The sequence below is a fragment of the Caretta caretta genome, chromosome 5, assembly GCF_965140235.1.
Source record: "Caretta caretta isolate rCarCar2 chromosome 5, rCarCar1.hap1, whole genome shotgun sequence".
NCBI lineage: Eukaryota > Metazoa > Chordata > Testudines > Cheloniidae > Caretta > Caretta caretta.
Window position 1 is genome coordinate 103873502 of NC_134210.1, and position 21936 is coordinate 103895437.

The 21936-nt window shown below is 40.7% G+C and overlaps 2 protein-coding genes and 1 long non-coding RNA gene across 7 annotated transcripts in view; 1 reads left to right on the plus strand and 2 right to left on the minus strand.

The window, feature by feature from the left end:
- The window catches only part of SPATA6L (spermatogenesis associated 6 like), a 202599-nt gene that overhangs the window by 87785 nt on the left and 92878 nt on the right, over positions 1–21936 (minus strand). The window lies entirely within an intron of this gene.
- The window catches only part of SLC1A1 (solute carrier family 1 member 1), a 74381-nt gene that overhangs the window by 20876 nt on the left and 31569 nt on the right, over positions 1–21936 (plus strand). The window contains exon 2 of the mRNA XM_048850514.2: positions 8041–8181. Coding sequence (XP_048706471.1) covers positions 8041–8181 — 141 coding nt within the window. The remainder of the gene's footprint in view (positions 1–8040; positions 8182–21936) is intronic.
- The window catches only part of LOC142072208 (uncharacterized), a 630664-nt gene that overhangs the window by 6639 nt on the left and 602089 nt on the right, over positions 1–21936 (minus strand). The gene's annotated exons all lie outside the window — the stretch shown is intronic.

Below are 21936 nucleotides of genomic sequence, written 5' to 3' on the forward strand. Positions count from 1 at the left end.
TGGGGGAGGGGCGCTGAGCATAGCGGGTCCAAGGGGGCTCTGGCCATAGGGAATGTGGGGGGGAAGGCTGTTCTGTTGTTAGGCGGGTGGGATGTGTGGCACGGCATGACCCGCCCCACGAGGGAAAGGGGCATGCTGGCAGCCCTCGTAAAACCCAACTGTTGTCTTTGTGCTTGGAAGAAGTGCAAGGGCTGTTTCCTCCATGCAACCCTGAGGCCCTGGCCCTGCTTTGTTGCACCAGGAGAGCTAGCTGTGACTGGCTGTGGAGTTATGAAGGCACATGGCTGCAGTGATGCAGCTCCACAAAGGCCCCCCCATGTGCTAGTGCTTAATCAGCAAAGCTGAGTCCTGAGGAAGCAGGAGCTTGTTGACAAGGCACCTATTTTATTTTTTTAATAATTCCTAAATTTCTGTCATTTGCCAGATAACACCATGGTAAAAGGGAAGAAGCACTGTAAGTGTAGTTCTCTCCCTGCAAATGTTATGCACCAGTCCTAGCGAATGTTTCAAAAACAATAGCTATAAATAATAAGATGCAGAGACATACTTTACAGGTGAGTCAGATTATGCCAAACAGGTGAACGCCTACATGATGCCCCAAATGAGACAGACACATCTAAGTACTTGGTTTGCAGCTGTACCATTTAGAGGGTTCCCTAATCACAGTTTACCTAGTCTCTGAGGTTCATGCCTGCACAGAGCAGGCAGGTACTATCACCTACTTAGAGAGCTCCCATGCCTCCTGGATTTTGAGAGGCCTCAGATTTGATAGAAGTAGCTCTGCAGTGTAGCTAACTCTAGATGCTATCATTTCACATCATTTCCTGCTTCCTCTCCATTAGGCAGAGCTATAGGAGAAGCACAGGGTTCCCTCTTCAAGAGCTAGGACACTGTACAACTTTCTGTGGTGGAGACTCGTTTGTGATGAATTGATGGGTAGTTACCCTCTCCTATCACACCGACTGCTATTAGGGGTCGGTAAATAATTGATTTTTTTTTTGTTTGCTGGCAGTTCCAAAAATATTGGGGGGGAAATTGATTCTGGTTGAACCCAATCCAGAAATTAAAAAAAAAAAATCAGTAAATCAAAAAAGTCTATTTTGGGTTGAATGAAATGTGCTGTGCCTGTGCATTTTTAAAGGGCTTGAGTCACAAAAGGGGGAGGGGAGGAGCCCATCATATAACCATTAGCCAACTAGTTAGGGTGCTCACCTGGGATGTGGGAGATCTTGCTTCAGTTCTTTCTTCTGCCTGATGTGGAATGGGGTTTTGAACTTCGGTCTCCTACCTCACAGGAGCGAGCCTAGGGTTGCCAATTTTGGCTGGACATATTCCTGAAGGTTTCATCACATGACGTAATCCTTTCATTCTTGGAGACTCCAACTCAACCCTGGAGGGTTGGAAACCCTAAGTATGCCTGAATCATTGGCCTATAGGGTATTTTGGGGAAGAGGTGTTGAAGCTGTTCCATTTTTATTTAAAAAATTAAGTGGAGCAAGGAATTGAACCAAGAGCTCCCACATCCCTGGTGAGTGCCCTAAGAACCAGGTTATCGAGCAGCAGTTTTCATGCCCTCTTGCCCAATGATTATTCAAGTATTTTATAGAAAGTGGAACCACTCCAGGAGAAATGGAATAACAAGAAGGGCGAGAAGAAGAAAATAACAGATTGAAACTTTGTCTACACTAGAGAGTTTTTACTGTTCCTAATATTGGTTCAGTTTCAAAGATGGTAGCAACAGCAATAACATGGACATTTTTAACTGTGTCCTCTAAATTGCTCAGAACAGGTCTAATCAGCATAGTGTTAAAACACTGGTGCGTACAGGAATCTGTTCTACACTAGACTACATTTCCTATATTGCATTACATTTCCCAAGGATAAAATTCCACAGTCAGAAAAGAGGTACTGACATAATTGATGCTGATGACAGCTCAGAAAGGAATGGAACCTATGATTCACAAATTCCAATACATAGGCAAATATGTGCTGCCTACCAAAATTCCCCCATTATTTCAATTGAATAAAATATTCTTCTAACTTCCTGTCCTAAATTCTAGTGTAGCATTTCTAGCTCCATTTTTAGTGGCTGTCCTATTTTAACTCCACAGTGCTTTGAGGTGCTACACAAGTCATTAAGAATTAATTGCTGTTTACTTGTCAGAATGTAGACTGAATAGGGAAGTGGCAGCACCGCTGTTTCAAAATATTGCTGAGAGAGGTAAGCCTCTTCTGTGGCACTGTCTGAGATTCCAAAGCAAACAAACAAATTACATGGGTGAGAGTCTGAGGAAACCCCACCCCCATCTTAAAAATTTGAAAAAATGGCATGTAGAAGTGGTACCTAAAAAAGTGGAGAGGGTAACAGAAGATCAGGGAAAACAACTTATGAATGGTAACCCATTCCACTTTCCAGTAACCTTATTAAATACAGTACAAGGAAATCAAAAGGTGTATATAATCATTTCATGAGTAAGTCACCATCTGGAATAATTAAAAAGACACTGTTCAAAGACATTTTTGTCACTGTTGTTACAAGTAATACCTAAGATGACTGGAACTGAAAGAGATTAAGGGAAAATATTTTTCAACTTGCCTGCCATGTGCCTCTGACAGCTCTTTGGGTATAATCTATTCCCTTTCCCACCGTCTAGTCAACTAGACCCAATCCTGGAGAAAGAACCCACTGGCTGGGCCCTGTGCAGAACCTGATTGAAGTCAGTGGGGCTGTGTGTGAGTGCAGAGGTCAACCTGCACTATTGTCTTTGCAGAGCAAAGGCCTTAATCAGTTTTCCTGTTTGTCTTGGTCTTTTATGCAGCAATGTGGGAGAGAAACACATTTTTAAAAATAGGAAAATGTGCTTTTGAAACTGCAAAAATTGTCTGAGAGGCGCAAGAGCAAGTCTAGTACCCAAAGCTACTTTGAACTCTGTTTTTTGAAACTGACTAGATTTTAAGTAGATGTTATCTCTAACATTCCCTTCTCCCCAATCCAATGCTGCCAACTACTCTCCGTTCTTAATGTTCCATTTGCTCTCTCACCTAAATATTGCATACTTAGCAACACTGAACGTTTCCCTGGCAGAAGTGATGGGTTCTCTTCAGCTCGTGACTCAGCCTGACATCAGTTCCTACTCCCTAGCTAGCACCTCTTTATCCTTACAGTGGGAGATTGGTAGCTAATGGTTCCTTTTCCCATCTCTCCCCTTGAAGGCATTTTGGAAAAGTTAGCCACATTTGTCCTCTAGCCAGAGCTCCTGCCTAGAGTAAAGGAAATAAGAAGCAGACTGTTAAATAGCAAGACTTTTTCCCTAAGCTTTTCAGAATTATTTTTAAAGACCAACCTTGCTCTGAGACTGTACCTGTTCCATTCTGTATTAACAAGTATTTGTATATATGGTGGCACTGTACTTTATATACATTACAACACTTTATTTTAAATGTAAACTCCAGTCCTGAAAACACTTATAAATGTGTTTAACTTTAGGCATGTGAGTAATTCCATTGAAAACACTGGGATCTAAATTTAAACATGTACATAGGAGTTTGCAAGATCAGGGCCTTAGTGACTTAGCTTGATAAGTACACATTCAGTAATTTTTTTTACATTTAGGGCTTTAAGAGCCTTCTTTAGAATTAACATAGAACTCAGACTAATTCTTTTCCAACACATTTCATTTAGGCACTTAGATAAACAGCAGAGAGTTTTGTGTCTCTCCTTCCACTGATGAAGGACACTTGCATAATATTGCAAATATCTTGAAGGCGGATAAGATTCAGGGTGTTGCAGGAAGGTTAAACTGTCTGTGCTCACTGACAGAAATTAATCAGGAATAGCTTTTTAGTTGCTTGGGATTTGGCTGAAAGGTTAACTTGCACATTAGTAGAAGCAATACAAACGAGGTAGAAGTTCATAAAGTTCCCATGCCTAGTTGCTGCTGTTCTGTTTGGAGTGAAGAAAAGATGGTTTATCATCACACTTGAGGGAGGTAAATTTTATGGTACTTACAAAGAGCACACAGACATGCAGACACTTAAAGGGTGGAAGATAGCATTTGAACTAGTGAACAACACAACAAAAGGATTTTTTGGGTGGTGATACATGTGCAAATCCTTAGTTTACATAAAGCACCATGAGATTCTAGTCTCCATGTGGAGCACACAAGATCTAAGTATTTAAGGTCTCATATGAAAGACACCATATAGCAAGACTGTGGTACTCAGTTTATCTGCACTGGAAGAACGAAGAGCTGAGACAAGCTTAAATGGATGTGAACCTGAAGTTTCTGGGGCCATAAAAGACCCTTAGCCAGCTAGGGAAAAATTATTCAGGTGCAAACACTGTGTAGGGATGCCATAGAGAAGGATAGAGAATGTGCTCGGAAGAGGCCAAGATGTTCTGAAGATCCAGGAGTCCCCACAGCGCCCATGCTCCACTGCTGTGGCTGCCTGGGTACCCCATAGGCATACCCCAGGGGATACTGCCATAAAGTAGAGCAATTCCTTCTTGCTGTACTTAACACACCACGTGCCACACTGGCTCCCAGAGCAGACAGGAATAGGGAGAGGTTGAAGCTGGCTCAAAGCTGTGCCTTTCTGTGCTGCCCCCCCCCCCATCCTCTCCCAAAAGACATAGAACACCAGCTGAGGCATTTTAAATCTGGTGCTTAGATCAGAAAGTCCTCACTGTAATTTTCAAAGAGCTTGGTCATATATTCATGCAGTAGCCCAGAACAGAGCTTGCAACTGCCAAAGCAAGGGAAACCCCAATAAGCAGCAACATTTTAAAAATATGTTCTTAATGTTTTACGTATTTATAGCTGGCTTTTTTCATTTCCCCCCTCTTCTTCCTCAGAACCGCTCCCACCGTTTCATCCCATAACCTACCATTTTGCTCTCAAAGAAATGTGATAACTTTGGAAACAAACCTTCTGAGAATCAAGGAAATACCTTGTACACAATTTTTGTCAACTGATTAATCTTGATTTACTTACTGCTGTCACAGAAGCAGCAGAGTCCCAAACCAAATAAGGCCCCTATCCTGCAAGTATCCATTTACTTCAATGAGCTTTACATCAGTCTCTTAGACCTGGTCTACACCTAAAACTTAGGTTGACCTACCTATGTCACTCTGGGATGTGAAAAATTCACACTCCTGAGAGATGTATTTCAGCTGACCTAAGCCCCAGTATAGACGCTGCTAGGTCAACAAAAGAATTCTTCCATCAATCTAGCTACCACCTCTCAAGGAGGTGGATTAATGACAGCAATGAACAAATCTCTTCCATCACTAAATGGCTACTATGCTACACTAGTATAGCTGCAGCTGTGCTGCTGCTGAGCTTGTAGTTTTAGATATACACTAGGCCTAGATTTTTAAAGTTATTTATTGCACCACCTACCTGACTTAGGCCAAGGCTACACTTAAAACTCTGCATCGGCGCAGCTTAGGGTGACTACACAGCAAGTGTGAAAAATTAGAATACTTTTTTTTTTCGGGGTGGGGGTGTAGCTGCATATATCAGACAAAGCCCCTAATATTTGGATGGTCCCAATAATAACGGGACATTTGGTCACTGTGATGCAGCTGCACTGCTGTAACACTTTAATGAAGATGCTGTAAGCTGACGGGAGTCAACTCTCCCGCTGGCGTAGTTAATCCACCTCCCCAAGAGGCGGTAGCTGTGTTGACATGACACTGTCCACCATGGGGGGGTTAGGCTGGTATAACTGCATCGCTCAGACGTGTGGATTTTTCACAGCCATGAGCAACGTAGTTATACCAATATAGGTCTGTAGAGTAGACCTCATGAGCCTAAAAGTGACTTGGGGGACGGGAGGGAGGGGAATCGATCTAAGTTATGCAACTTCAGCTATGTGAATAACGTAGCTGAAGTCGACATACTTAGATTGACTTACCGTGGTGTGTTCACCACGGTGAGTCGACTGCTGCCACTCCCCCATCGACTCTGCCTGCGCCTCTCGCAGCACTGGAGTACAGGAGTCGACAGGAGAGCGCTCGGGGATCGATTTATCGCATCTAGATTAGACACAATAAATCGATCCCCGCTGGATCGATCGCTGCCTGCCAATCCGGTGGGTAGTGAAGACATACCGACATTTCAGAGCCTAAACTTTCAAGGAGTCTTAGGAGCCTAAGGCCTGGTCTACACTAGAAAATTAGGTCGGTTTAACTAAGTCGGTCACGAATGTGAAAAATCCACACCCCTAGATCAGCACAGTTAAGCCAACCTAAATCCCCTTGTAGACAGCACTTGGTCAATGGAAGAATACTCCTATCAATTTGGCTACCACCTCTCAGGAAGGTGGATTACCTATGTTGATTGGAGAACCCCTCCCATCCATGTTGGTAGTGTCTATGCTGAAGCACTACAGTGGCACAGCTGTACTGTCACTTTTGAAAATGAGACTTAGGCTTCTAAGTCAGTTAGGTGTTGCAACACTGAGTGGAGCAATACCAGAATACCTTTAAAAATCAGGGCCTAGTCTAACTTTAATGTGGTAACTAACATAAGTAAGAGTTTGCCGGATTGGGCCAGTCCTGCATGCTGAACTGAACCCAGTTGGAGATTAGGGCTCTTGACACTTTGCATGACTAGGACCTGAATGTGCAGAGTGATTGCAAAGTTGTTGCCTTATACAACTATTCCCTTTAAAATAAAAACTACGGTGGAGGGAAGGTGAGGGAAAAAAATAAAAAAATATTTACCATTTTCATTAAATTGCATAAAATACAGACTGGGAAATATAAAAAGAAAGGATCAATGATAACCCAACTAAATATAACTGCAATATCAAACACCCATCAAGTCATAGTTAAACACAAATTATTGATTAGAAAAATAGTATCCAATATCTCAAACCACACACATCTATGTGAAAAGATCTGCTCTACAAATTATTTTGGGGAAGTTCTATGGCCTGTGTAATACAGGAGGTCAGACTGATCACAATGGTCCCTTCTGGCTTTGGAATCTATGATTCTATAATTATTTAGGGAAACAAGAGTTAAATAGCTGTCAAAACATTGGTAAACGTGTCTTAGCCCACTGATGTTCATTTCTTAGATTAGGTTAAAATTGAAAATAAAGGGTTTGTTCAGCCAGAGTGGAGGGATTAACTCTCCTGGACCAGGATTTGTTTTCAGTAATATTTATTATCTTTTACCTCATTCCTTTAAACAGAGTAATCACCTAATTTGTTTAAGAGAAAGATAAGAATAAATATCAATGTGTCTGATAATTTCTTTTTAGCCATTGATTATACTCACTGGCTGATGTTTTCTGGGTGGCTCAAATGGAGTAATACAAGCATAATTTGATTTGAATAGTGGTTTAAGTTAATTGAATACTTGGTGATTATTAAACAAATGTAGCAACTACAATGATGCGGTCTGATTTTTCACATGATGTTTTTCTTTCTAATGACATGGAGTGTATGATGTAAAAATATTGCTAGTTTACATATATTTTAGTTGATATGGATCAACCAAATCAGAAAATTCCTTACATATCAATCATCTTAGTTTCTTTTTTAATATACCAGTAGAATTAACTGTGATAAATGTTTTAAGTTTTTTAAAATTCCATTTGCAAACCCTCCTGATAGATGTAAATAGAGTAAGTTGTACAAAGTCCTGCTGGCCTTGTGGTTAAGGGCTGAGCCTCAGAAGACCTACGCTAAGTTTTCTCAAAACAGATGCTTAAAGTTAGGCTCTTGTGACCTTATTTGGTTGCCTAAATTACTGGTCCTCACAACTCAGACATTTTATTCTATTATTTATTGTATTAATTAGTTACCTGACGGTAATATGCCAAGAGAAAAGACTGAGGTGTATGTATCTCTGTTTCTACATGGTGTCATTTTAAAAGTCACCTTACTTTGGAAAAAATAAAATTGGTAGTCAGTTTTGTTTTACCCATTTTTTAATACTTGTTTTCTTCTCCTCCACCTCTATGTATTTATGACAACCTACTGCATAATCCTGAATATGTGTTATGTTTTTAATGTACCTTCTAGGTATTGGGGTAGGAGTTCTAGTACGAGAGTATGGCAAGCTCTCCAACCTGGACAAGTTCTACTTTGCATTTCCTGGAGAGGTTCTGATGAGAATGCTCAAACTCATCATTCTACCCTTGATCGTATCAAGCATGATTACAGGTATGACTAAAAATATGCTGTTTGTTATGTTCCTTCAACTGCTGTTTGGTTTTTCTTCTCCTTTTTTGTGAAAATAAATTGTAAGAATATTTTATTAAACTCTTATCTGCAATCCTAGATTATAAAAATTCTATTTATGTGAAATGTTTCTATATAGAATGTGAATGGAAATAGAAGATTAAGTCAGAATGTGATAGATAATGCTGCTAAAAACCAGATGTATGATAAAACTCTCCCACGATCATTTGCAGGTCTTGTAAATCATCTCTCCCACCCCATTCTTGATGGTGGATTAAGTGCTTCCCAATTATAGGTCCAAATCTGCAAATACTAACTCTGTGTACTCTCTATGAATGCACAGTAGTAAGTACTACAACTAGTAGTAAAATATTTGCAGGATCAAGCTTTAAATGCAGAAGGTGGCAGAACTGGCTGTCAAATATGCTCTAACTACAAGTTTGTTGTGGTATTTTTTTCATTTGTTTGTTTTTTATTCTCTCACTTTTTGTTCAGGAAACAAAAGCTCAAGTAGTCTTCCTTTAACACTCCATAATAAACCCACCCATGTTTGCCAAAGTGCTCTACTCTGTCATCTCCATGCAGTCTTTGCTTTTGGCTTGTGTTCAATATGCCCTTTGTCGTTTGGCTGGGTTATCATGGAAAGGGCTACAGGATTTGACTGAGAAGAGGGAGATCACCTTGTGGTTGGAGAGTGAGTGAGAGAATGCTGAGCATAGGGATGGCATGAAAGAAGGGTTGAAGACAAGATTGGTAGGAAGGAATAAAAGCAGCAGTCAGAGGCATGTACGCTGTAAGGGACTCAATCCTGAGTTTACTGAAGTCCATGGCAAAGATCCCATTGATTTCCATGATGCAGGATCAAATGCTATGCGGCAATTGCCAGAAAATGAGTGCAGCAATAGAGGCAGGAGTGGAGCTGGCCAAGCCTTGGAGGCATGATTCTGGTGTAAAGGTGAGAGGAAGCCAGTGAAGGAATTTGAGATGAGGAGAAACAAGAGCAGCAGCAGCAGCAAAGTTTTTGTTGGGGTTTTTTTTGGCGCCATTATTTTGGATACGTGAAAGGGAGTTGCAAGAAGGAAGTTGCAAAAATCAAGATGAGAAGTGGCCACAACATAGACAAGGTTTTTATCAGAAGTGATTAATATGAAAGAGGAGATTTTAGAGATTTCCCAACAGCCAGGATGTGGGGGGAAGAAAAAGAGGAGAAAAAATACCCTAAGTTTTAAATGATGGAGAGAGCGGTGGCTATTTTATGGTGCTGGAGATGGGAGGGAGAAGGAAGGAAAGAGGAGTTCTATTTTTTATCATGTTGAATTTGAGTCAGTGACAAGAGTTCCAGGAAAAGCTATCAAGAGGAAATAAGGCCTTTTCTCTTTTCAAACAAGCTGTGAAATAGGCTCACTCCTTTGAGTGGTGGATGAAACTGGACCTGGATTTTCAAAATAAGTGATATAATCCAGTTAATTTGTACAGGCTTCAGAGGATCCAAATTCATTATTCATGAATAAGGCTATGATTTAATCGTGAGTGTTTTTAGTAAAAGTCATGGACAGGTCATGGGCAAAAAACAAAAAATCACGGCCCCATGACCTGTCCATGACTTTTATTAAAAATATTCATGATTCAATCTTGGGGGGGGGCGCACTGCAGGGGGAAAGCTGGGGGCCCGCTGTGCGGGAAGAATCCCAGGGGGCCTGCTGCTGCTCCGGCCCCGGCAAAGGGGGAGTCCCAGAGGGCCCGCCACTGCTCCAGCAGCAGCTGGGAGGGGGGAGCCCTGAGGCCAGCTGCATTGGCCGGTGCAGCTGGCTGTGAGACTGCCCAAGTAGATGGTTGCAGAGCTGCTCCAGCAGTGGTCGGTGTGGCTGTTCCCAGTGTTGCCTAAGCAGCTGGCTCTGGTGCCAGCTGCTTGGAAGGCCCTAGGGTCAGCCACACTGGCCACTGCAGAAGTTGCGGACGTCGCAGGAAGTCACGGTATCCATGACTTCCGTGACCTCCATGGCAGACACAGAACCCTATTCATGAAACAAGTTCCTGTCCAACATTTCTGTTAGAGACATAATTTTCCCCCCACATAATATGCTTACCACCTACCATTTCCCCCCAAAATATCAGTAATCTGTGTTTGTAACTACTATTGGGAACTCAGAATTCACTGTCTATAGACTGCAAGGCCTAAATTCATAAAAAGAGACCCGTGTGAGCTGTTTTGCTGTTGCCTTGGCAGATTTGGTTTCCGTTGAACACAAGTGCATATTTGTCATACAAATGTGGCAGTTTCTTGGCACAGAACTCAAACAGCTTTTGCTAAAGAAGAAAAGACCAGACAGTGTCATTGCCTGGGCAATCAACATTCCAATTCTGTTCAGTAATTTATGTATTGCTTTAAGTTCTGTAACTCCTGGAGATATTGACAATAACTTCCAGTATCCAGATAGCTATGAAGTGCTTGCTAAGAAAACAGAATAGGCATGTCCATGCAAGGTAGTCATTTACACTGCTATCACTATTTTCCTTCATCCTGCTGTGCAAGACATTGAGTGGATACTGCTTTTGCCACATGGAAAGTACAATATGATAGTATTGAGGAACTGTCGCAGACTGAGGTGTCATTAGAGGAGGTTTTGGAACAAATTGATAAACTAAACAATAATAAGTTACCAGGACCAAATGGTATTCAAGAGTTCTGAAGAACTCAGGTATGAAATTGCAGAACTTCTATAATTGAAATCAGCTTCTGTCCCAAATGAGTGGTGGATAGCTAATGTGGTGCCAATTTTTAAAAAGGGCTCCAAAGGTGATCCCAGCAATTACAGGCTGGTAAGCCTGACTTCAGTACCAGGCAAACTGATTGAAATTATAGTAAAGAACAAAATTATCAGACATATAGATGAACATAATTTGTTGAGGAAGTCAACATGGTTTTTGTAAAGGGAAATCATGCCTTGCCAATCTACTAGAATTCTTTGAGGGCGTCAACAAGCATGTGGACAAGGGGGATCCAGTTAATATAGTGTACTTAGATTTTCAGAAAGCCTTTGACAAGGTCCCTCACCAAAGGTTTTAAGCAAAGTAAGCTGTCATGTGATAAGAGGGAAGGTCCTCTCATGGATTGATAACTGGTTAAAAGATAGGAAACAAAGGGTAGGAATAAATGGTCAGTTTTCAGAATGGAGAGAGGTAAACAGTGGTGTCTCCCAGGGGTCTGTACTGGGACCAGTCCCATTCAACATATTCATTAATGATCTGGAAAAAGGGGTAAACAGTGAGGTGGTAAAATTTGAAAACATAAAAGGTTGTTACAAGGAGGAGGGAGAAGAATTGTTTTTCTTAACCTTTGAGGACAGAACAAGAAGCAATGGGCTTAAATTGCAGCAACGGGGCGTTCAGGTTGGACATTAGGAAAAACTTCCTAACTGTCAGGGTGGTTAAACACTAGATCAAATTGCCTTGCTTAACAACTCCCCTGCTTACATGGCTTGCTTACAAGACTCCTGCTAATACATGCCAGAATAATGTTTACCTTTTTTGCAACAGTGTTACACTGTTGAGACATATTTAGTTTGTGATCCACTATAACCCTCAGATCCCTTTCCACAATACTCCTTGCTACGGAGTCATTTTCCATTTGTGCAGTGAGTGTTCCTTCCTCAGTGGAGTACTTTGCATTTGTCCTTATTGAATTTCATGCTATTTACTTCAGTTTGTCCTGTTCATTTCTAATTTTAATCCTATCCACCAAAGGACTTGCAACCCCTCCTAGCTTTGTATAGGCCACAAACTTTATAAATGTACTTTCTATGCCATTATGTAAATCATTTATGGTCTGGTCTCTTGATTTTCCCTTGATACAGGATACACTTTAAAATAAATTGACCATGATGGGGAAAATCTTAGCCCCAATGAAGTAAATAGCAAAACTCCCAATGATTTCTTCCGTGAGGCAAGGATTTTACCTGATGCATTTTCAACATTGGGAAGCAAAATCCCTCTCTTGTGTAAATGGAGAGCTTGGCAAGAGATAATTTTCCTCTGCTGTCTTGGTTTCCCACGCTGTAAAGGAGAGATGATAATACTTGCATGGCTACCTCACAGAGGTATTGTGAGGATGAAGGGCCTGCTCCTGTGGAAGCTAGTGGGAGTTTAGCCTTTGATCTTATGGGAGCAGGACTAGGCCCTAGTAACTAGTCAATGTAAGTGCTAAGTGGAAATATTATTTGTGACGTCTTCCCATCTCCCCTGATAAAGCTTTAGAAAATCTTATTAAAATATGAGAAATGTGGTTATTATGCTGTCAAGAGCTCTGGGAATATAGGAGATTCAGTATAATACAGTGTTCTTTTTAATTAATTTTAGTTTACCGCAGAGACCAAGTTGTAATTATTCCCATCTCCCCATACCTAATTTTATTGGCTAGCAGATATAAATTTTACTATGTCCAAAGGGCCCATTAAAGATCATTTGGCCCAAAATATCCAATTTCTTTGGTGCTCACTGAAAAATTCATCTTTCAAAGTGCAATGTTCCCTAAGATTGGTAACATTTCAGACTTTACCTGTATACCGACGTAAACGTCTTAATCAGCTAGAGGAAAAGAATGATATTTTACTCAGATTTGCCTAATAATGTGTCATTCACCTGCAATAATTCTTCACATAAAGGTTGTGATTATGCTTAATAGGAAATAATAAGAAAGTTCTAGAACTGTCTAGAAAGGGACTAGAGACAGTTTACTGGTGATTAGAGAAAGGGACTTGGTTAATGGATGGAATCAATTATAATTGGGATGACAAACAGTTGAAGAGGGGGCACATGGGCAGTTTGTGTGCTATTGGGGGCTTGGTTTACTAGAACTTAAAAAAAGTTTCAGAAGGTATACAGATGCAGGGCATCTATTAAACATGTTTCTAAATAGAGCTCATCTAATTAGTTTCAGCTTCCATTCTTCACAGACTTAAATTTACAAAGTGGTTGTTTCACAGTCTAACTCTAGTAAATGTGAAAGCTGCTGATGAATACTGCAAATGCATGAATAATGTTTAGTGACTGCCAAACATCAGTGCATAGAATCATCTGACTCCATATGCCTTAAGAGAAAGGAAGTGGTAGGAAACAAATGCTTGAGTGAAGTAATGAAAACAGGTCATTCTTCTGAAGCAAAATGTAAATAGTGTCAGCTTTGTGCTGATTCACCTAATCAAAATTTATCTTTCCTTGTAAGTGTGTAAACCCCAATTACCACAACAGGTGCAAACCCCAGCTTGTCCTTGTTTGCAGGTCAGCATCAGTGCAGCGGCTATGATTGCTGACCATTGATGACTGAATTGGGACTATTCCAAGTGCAGACTAGACCTGAGTAAAAATCCTTTTCTCCTTACACTTGCTCAACTTTCACTGTTTGTTGTGATGATTTTACTAGCTCTGAAGTCAGCACAGATTGCTCCAGAACAAATAAGACCTGCATTTCTATGTGGAAAAAAATCAAAAACTTTTTAAAAAATATGTAAAATTGTTTATACCTTCTTTGTAAATCATAAAGGAGCAATAAATAAATAAAAGGCACAAGCCAATTTTTATTTCCTGTAGTGTTTGGGAATTAGATAGTATCCCTTTAAATAGTTTTGACCCTTTAGTGGCCCTCACAGTCTTCTGTAGTTCAGAAGCCACTAGAGCCCTGCAGAGCAGCAGTGTGTATATGAAGCTAGGCCATACATATATATCATTAGCAAACACTGTTATTTGGACCCCACTGTGCCGGGTGGTTACTTTACATCATGTCTATTGTGTAAAGAGCAAAAAGACACATTTCCCTTGCAAGTCACCTTTACATTTTGGGCTGAAGGATGCCAAAGGCAAACACCCCGTGGTGTTCAGTGTTACTGAGGCAGAGAGAACTGCAGTGTCATGGGCTATTAATAGACAAGGATTTGCTTCCATTCTCTTAAGACTGTACAGCCAGTCCTGTCCCATCAATATTGGTTGCCATCATGAAACATAGGCAGTCTCTGCATTATTTAAGGTTTTTAATTATAATAAAATTTTGAAGTGCTGTTCTGGTTCACAGAGCATGATCACCACCAACTCACAAGGGCAAAGAATCTAAAGAAAGCATGCTGCAGTATCTGTAGCCTTCAATCTCTTTCTGACTCACTGAGGGGTCACTGAGGATCTATTGTTTGTGGCAATCTGATCAAACCAAAAGTTAAAGTAATTCACTGTGCTGTACTGACTTTCTTTATGTGCCATGAGCTACCCTCTTCCTTTCCTGTATTTCCTTATATGTAGTAACATTAATGCCACGAGCCGTTAAAATACTTACTGTCTTAGCGTTTCCTTTGTAGGGGCTGTAAGCTAATAATTGCCCATCTGTTCCTTTGACTGCTGGTAATACCTGGCTAAATAAAGCATTTTCAGGGTGTGCCTCGTTAACAGTATTCACATCATATTTTATGTGCAGTAATTGGGGATTGGGTGTCTACTGTATCCATTAACTACCTCTACGTTTTCCTGTGAAATCAGTTAGCCTTTTTGTTTGGCAGTGATGTGTTATCCTCCCTCTAATTTAGACTTTTAGTCCATCCCACGTTCTAGGTTCACATCATGGATTCAGAGCCGTGTAAAATCTGGTTTTGTTTAATGTATTCCTTACGTTTTGTGTGAGCTAAGTACTATACTAAGAGTTTTGTTAAACATTAAAATGTACTGGGGAATGATCCCATATAACAATGTGGGAATTAATACTACAGGTAACCAGGTCACTAGCTGTGATGAAATAGTCTATTTTGGAATATGTCTGTTGCCAGTAAAGCAGTAAGTATATCTCTTTTTGTGGCGCATAGGAGGTATCAAAGACTTTTTACTTAACTTAGTTATTGTGTCCCTTCAAGGGACAATAGTCATGAACTTGGACTTATCTAGCCTCCAAGACCTGATTAAAAGTCCCTGAAAGTGTGCTCGTTTTTTCTCTTTTTTCTTCTAAAGTTGGATTCTGTCTATGTTTTTGTCTTATGTTTTATTATCGAAATGACAACTTACTGAAATTTTGCAGCAAGTGTTTTGGCATTCAAAGCAATTACTTTCCATCTATCCATATGAAGTTTGAAAGTTGGTGAATTTGCATATTTGGTGTGCAATGGTATTTTTGTGTATTCAACACATATTAAACTGCTGATTTCTAATTAGCCTCTCATATCTTTCAGGTGTGGAAAAAGTTATTTGAAATGCTATATACTTATCTCTTTCTAATAATTATGATCACTTTTTCTATTGTCTGTTTTTAATTCATTTGTGTCTTTTATTCTGAAAATGTTCAGTAGATTAGCAAGTGAGTTTAGCTTTCTATGAGTTGTCAGAGCAAATGACAAACATTCAAGTGTCTTCTTTATACTCTATCAAAACTATCTCTTGCCGCTTGGTTATAACTGACAGCATTCTTCCATTCTGTTTTTAAAAAAAAAAAAAAAGCTAGGTAGTGCATTTTTGATTGGACAGCTAGAATGGGTCTCATTCTTGGGTCTAATTCTAGAACAAGCAGAAACCAATATGTGATGACTGTATAATCCTTACCTATGCATTTATTTGTCAGCAGCACTGCAGTTGAGATCCCATTCACTGTCAGATATACCAAAAACCCTTCATCAGCATTTTAGTGCAAATTGCTCAGCCCACATTATATGCAGAGGCACACTACCTTTTTCCTAGTTATTTGGTGGTGAGGGGTTAAACTAAGGACTGAAACAATCCCCAAACTTCCATTATTATTCATTGAATAGTAAGCAGTCCTATACAGAGAACATCAAGTGCCAGGATTTTCAGTAATGCTAGGTTAGATTCCTAAGCCCATATTTAAATTCCTAACAGAGTGGACTGATTTTGAAAAGTGCTGAGCACCCAATAGCTTCCATTAACTACACCTCACAATCTGGCAGCCCACCACCTTCATCATACAATGTTTCCTTACAGTTAAAATTTTAGGGCCAAACTTAACTTTTACACACAAACAAATGTAAACTGTGTTTTATTAGCAGTCATAAAATGCCTCAACACTAGAAGGGTTTACACTGAATTTTGCTGTGAAAACACTTAACAATGTGGGGTAGTGACAGTTACACCAATGTTTAAAGTACAGGTTATACTAGCCGCTCTAGATGTAGATAGACAATGTTTTAAAGCTTTTTCATAATTCTTATGTCGTCTAGTCCTGGAGAATATACTGTGCAATCCAGATAAGGGAATAAATTAAATGTTCATGTATTATACTTTATAAAGTCAAGATTCATGGCCATCATGGAAGAGATGAGGTTTTGGGAGGGGTGTGATTAAAGAGAGAGTGGTGTCATTGTAAACTAGGACTGGAAGATGATTCCAAATATGGGGGCAGTATGGAAAAGACAGAGCCAGAAATGGAAAAAGGGAAATTGACAGGAGGGTAAAAACTGGCATCACTGAACGATAGGAGTAGGTTGCTCTTAATTATGCTGGGTCACATTGGCTGGGATTAACTGGAGCACAGCACTCTCCAGCCACACTCTTTCCACTATTGGGGGTGGTAGGCACGCAGCATAGAACTATTCTGGCAACTTCATGCTGCTGAGGGCATCACTTTACAGCAGGGGTAGTCCTTGGGGTTTGTTTCCACACTCCTTTTATGCTGTTCCAATGTACAGCAAACTCTGCCGTCCTATGTCATGAATCTGGCTATATTTCCACATTTACTTCTCTCCTTTACCATACTTGTCTTACCAATGTAGACCAGTTGGTTGGTTTTTTAATGTTGAAAACTGGCCATTTTATGGCATGCAAAATCACATTCCACTTCAAGTCAACCTGCAAGATAGTGCAATTTACAGAGCTGGTACACTCTATTTGGTGAAAATATTTCAGGACACTTTACGCAATAGCACAGGCGCATACTCCTGCCCAGTGAAACTTTGTATAGCTTTGTATAGCCATATCTTCTATATTTAGGACGCAATTCTAATTTACAGTAAAATAAAATAAAATGCTTTTAAAAGAAAAGTGTAGATTACACCCATTTTTAGGTACACTGCCAGAATGGTGTGAAGGGGCCTTAGTGTAAATGAAATAATTTCTCTCACTTCATGAATGCTGCCAGAATGAGATCTCAAGCCAGAAGCATAACAATTAAACTACTAGTTGCACTCCAAAACTCAGTTTACAACCTTTTTTTTTTTTTTTTTTTTTAAGTTCATCCACTCTGAGTTTGTGAAAGGAGACAGGATGAGTTTCAGCATAACTGCAAAACTGAATACTTTATCATGCTCCTTGTAGATTCAGATGCACTAATTTTAAAGAAACGAACACTACCAGTTGTTAAGCCAACTATATACAGGGAATCCTTTTCTCAGGCTGCTTCTTTATCTCAGCTTATCCTGGCCATATCTAGATATTGCAGGAATCTTTTAATTGTGTGTGAGCTTGAACAGCCTTTATGGTGCAAAAGTTAAACACATCAGAAAGGAGACTGCAATTGTAGAGCCAGGCACAGGGAGCACCAGTGGGGATGCATCAGCCCTGCAGCATGCTCACCCATTTCCTTCTGACCCATTGGGGATGTTTTGTGGGGTTCTGTGAGGTTCAGATTCTGCATATGGGGGGAAGGCTGATTTTGTGTAACAAGAATACTATACAATGTGTAGCATTATTACCATGCCAAACTTCAGCACCTGGAATGGCAAGACAATCGCTACTACAGTAAAAGTTATGCACTCTGACGTGAATGATGTGATATTTGAAATATACATATTATACAAAATCTGTTATGGTGCTTGTGTGAGTTCCAGGGTTCCCTTGGCTCCGTGCACTCTAGGGAATCTCTCAGCCCCATAGGTTAAGGGCCAGTATACACTGCAGTCAGCGGCATTTCTGTTCCCCACTGGAGCAGGATGACAAAGTTATACTGCTAGACTGAGGGTTTGGACAGAAACAGGTTTACCAGCTATCCCTCTGAGATATTGGGTGGGAAAAGCAAGGCAATGGGCAGCTAATGAAGAAACACTAGGGAGGAGCAGGCCAGTCATCTACCCCTGAAAATATGAGGTGAGTGGGTTCCCTTCCTCTCAAGGAGAAGTAGAATCTGGGGCCTGTTCCAGGAGGAGTATTCTAGAGTCAGCAGAGACTTCTCCCAGACCTGGGCATCTGAAGGAGTTGGTGCTTGGGCAGCGCACGGAGACCACCTCCCCAGGGGCTGGCAGGGACGTGTCGGCCACTTCCAGGAGCAGTACCGAGCAGCGGAGTGAGGATGGGCAAATGCCCCCTTGACACCTCCCCCACCCCACCCCAATCAGCGGGCCTGAGGGCTGGGATTATTTGTTCCCACTGATGATCATGAGGAGGGGGAAGTGCCCAGGCCATGCATAGAGGGCCTACTGATGTCAGCAGCAGGCTAGATGGGTGAAAAAATATTTGTGTTATTTGTAATGTAACATTTGATTCACCCATTCTTTATTGTCAGGGCAGGTGAATACAACTTTCACCCCTACTTAGATACAGTGGTATTGTTCATAAAATGGCTTTGAGTTCATCCTGCTCTACTCAGTCATAAAGGAGACACATGCATGATAACATGCAAGCTGAATGCACGTTTTGCTTGAGAGCTGAATTTGAGATCATAGACCTTTCAAGAAATTGCAGAATAGCGTAAAAGACCCTCTCCACGTGAAACGATATTTGCATCTGTAGCCTGATGTAATGTATGATAGCATGAATTACATGAAAACATAGTAGAAACAATGCCTGCAGAGTCTAATATTAAATTTGCCAAATTTCACGGCAGCCAACATCCATATAAATTTGTTACTACTGATTAGCATTAATGTCCCATGGAAGATGAATATAAACTTAAATTCTTTTATATAATAAAAGGAGGAAGAGTATATGTAATAAGACTCCAACACTAGACATAGAACCCTGGATTTTCAGTTCTTAGAGATAAAGGAGTAACTCTCATAGCTGATAGCAGTAGTAAGTGTTGATCCTTATTAGACTAGCCACTAGAGGAGGACACAACAGTCAACAAGTTACAAATAGGCAGAATATCTTTCCTTAGATTTGATTATTTTATATTCTCATTATATTCAGATTAAAATTTGGATAAAAGTGAGGAACAGCCCCTGGATTTGAGTGTTTACAGGGCTTTTGTGTGTGGGTAGTTCCAGTGGTCACCCTTAAAAATTTACTAATCTCTTTAGATAAATTTTCAAAACTAATTAATAATTTCAAGTTCCTCAATTTTAGAGTAACCACTTGAAATGCCTTGAAGGACAGGGCCAGCCTCGGGGGTGATCAGGGTGTTTGCCCTAGTCATCACCATCCAGTGGCACCATATTCTCTGTGTGTATATAAAGTCTGCTGCAGTTTCCATGGTATGTATCCGATGAAGTGAGCTGTAGCTCACGAAAGCTCATGCTCAAATAAATTGGTTAGTCTCTAAGGTGCCACAAGTACTCCTTTTCTTTTTAATCAATATCCAGGCACACTGCCTGGCTGCTCTGCCATTTTTTGTTTTTGTGTTTTGGCTCAGTTGCTCAGGGGGTGCCAGAAACTTTTCCCACCATGGATAGCAAAACACGTAGTACCAGCTCTGTTAAAGAGACCTGATTTTCAGAAGTGCTGAGCACCCATAGTGTAGATGAAAAGAGAGTGAAACAAATTATTGAAGAATCATTTGTAAGCCCCTAGAGGATAATGGAGGTATAAGGTATAGCCAGTATGGATTTGTTAAGAATAAATCATGCCAGCCCAACTTAATTTCCTCCTTTGACAGAGTTACTGACCTAAAGGATAGAGAGGAAGCAGTAGATGTGATACACCTTGATTTTTAGTCGGGCTCTTGACACAGTCCCACATGACATTCTCATAAGCAAACTAGGGAAATGTGGTCTAGATTAAATTACTTAGGTACACAGCTGGTTGAAAGACTGTACTCAAACAGTAGTTATCAATGGTTCACTGTCAAAACAGGAGGACATATCTAGAGGAGTCCCATAGAGATCAGTCATGGGTCCAGAACTATTCAATATTTTCATTAATGAGTTGGATCATGGCGTGAAGAGGATGCTTATAAAATTTGCGGATGACACCAAGCTGGGAGGTGTTGCAAACTTGACAAATTGGAAAACTGGTCTGAAATCAAGATGAAATTCAGTAGAGACAAGTACAAAATACTACACTTTGGAAGGAAAAATCAAATGCACAACTACAAAATGGGGAATAGGTGGGTAGGTGGGAGTACTGCTGGAAAGGATCTGGGGGTTAAAGTGGATCACAATTTGAATATGAGTCAACAAGGTGAAACATTTGCAAAAAAGGCTAATATAATTTTGGGGTGTATTAACAGGAATGTCGTATGTAAGACATGGGAGGTAACTGTCCCATTGTACTGGGCCCTGATGAAGCCTAATGGGAGTGTTGTGTCCAATTCTTGGTGCCACGCTTTAGAAAAGATGTGAACAAATTGGAGAGAGACCAGAGGAGAGCAACAAAAATTATAAAAGGTTTAAAATATCTGAACTATGAGGAAAGTTTTAAAAAAACTGGGCATGTTTAGTCTTGAGAAAAGAAGACTGAGGGTGGACTTGATAACTAGTCTTCGAATATGTTAAGGGCTGTTATAACAAGGACTATAATCAATTGTTCTCCATGTCCACCAGCGGTAGGATAATAAGTCATGAGCTTAATTTGCAGTAAAGGAGATTTAGGTTCCTTATTAGGAAAACTTCCTAATTATAAGAATAGTGAAGGACTGGAATAGGCTTCAAAGGGAGGTTGTGGTTTTTAAGAACAGGTTTTAAAGAACAGGTTGGTTAAACACCTATCAGAGATGGTCTATGTTTACCTGGTCCTGCCTCAGTGCAGGGGGCTGGACTTGATGCATTCTCGATGTCCCTTCCAACCCTATAGTTCTATGATTCTATGCCCATACTAACGAAACAACACTACATTTTTGTTACTGTTATTGCCTGTTGAAAAGCACTAACTGTAGCTTGAGATGTCTTATGTATTTCCTCCCATTCATGCTTCTGTTCTGACAGCCTATAAATAAAATTAAAAACATATGGTTTTGTTTACATAGGATGTCCATGGTGGCATTTCCAAGGCTTAGCATTTGGAGGTGGCAGTGGGAATGGCTAAAATTAAATAAATAAATAAAATAAAGCAGCAGCAAGCAGCAGTAGTACTGGTATGAGCTGAACAATGTTCTAATGGTTCCCTGAGCTGCTGCAGAAATTTCTCATTTCAAGCAGTGAAGCTGATGCAATTTGGTGCAGTTTTAAACTGCATTTTGTCTATGGATCAGCCTCTGAATTACTATGCAAATATGGATAATAGGGGCATGAACAAAGTGGGACAAGCAGGGGCATGGGCCCTGAGGCCACAGCGGGGGCACAGAGCTCCTCCGGCCCCAGAGCCATGGTGGGGGCACAGGGGTCCTGTGGCCCCGGGGCCGTGGTGGGGAGAATGAGCTCCTCCGGCCCCGGGGCCTCCGTGGGAGCTGACAGCTCCTCCGCCCCGGCCGGGGCACAGAACGTGCCTCTCCAAAAGCAGTTAAATTTAAATTCCTGTGCGCACTCCTCATAATAGACATGATGCAAACAGATGCAATAGCTCGTTCTGCCCCTCAAGGGGCCTTGCTCTTATTTGTTATCTTTCACAATGGAAAATTAGGAAGGGAGGTAGCTGCCCCCTATGATGCCCCAGTGGGCATGTCTGTAAATG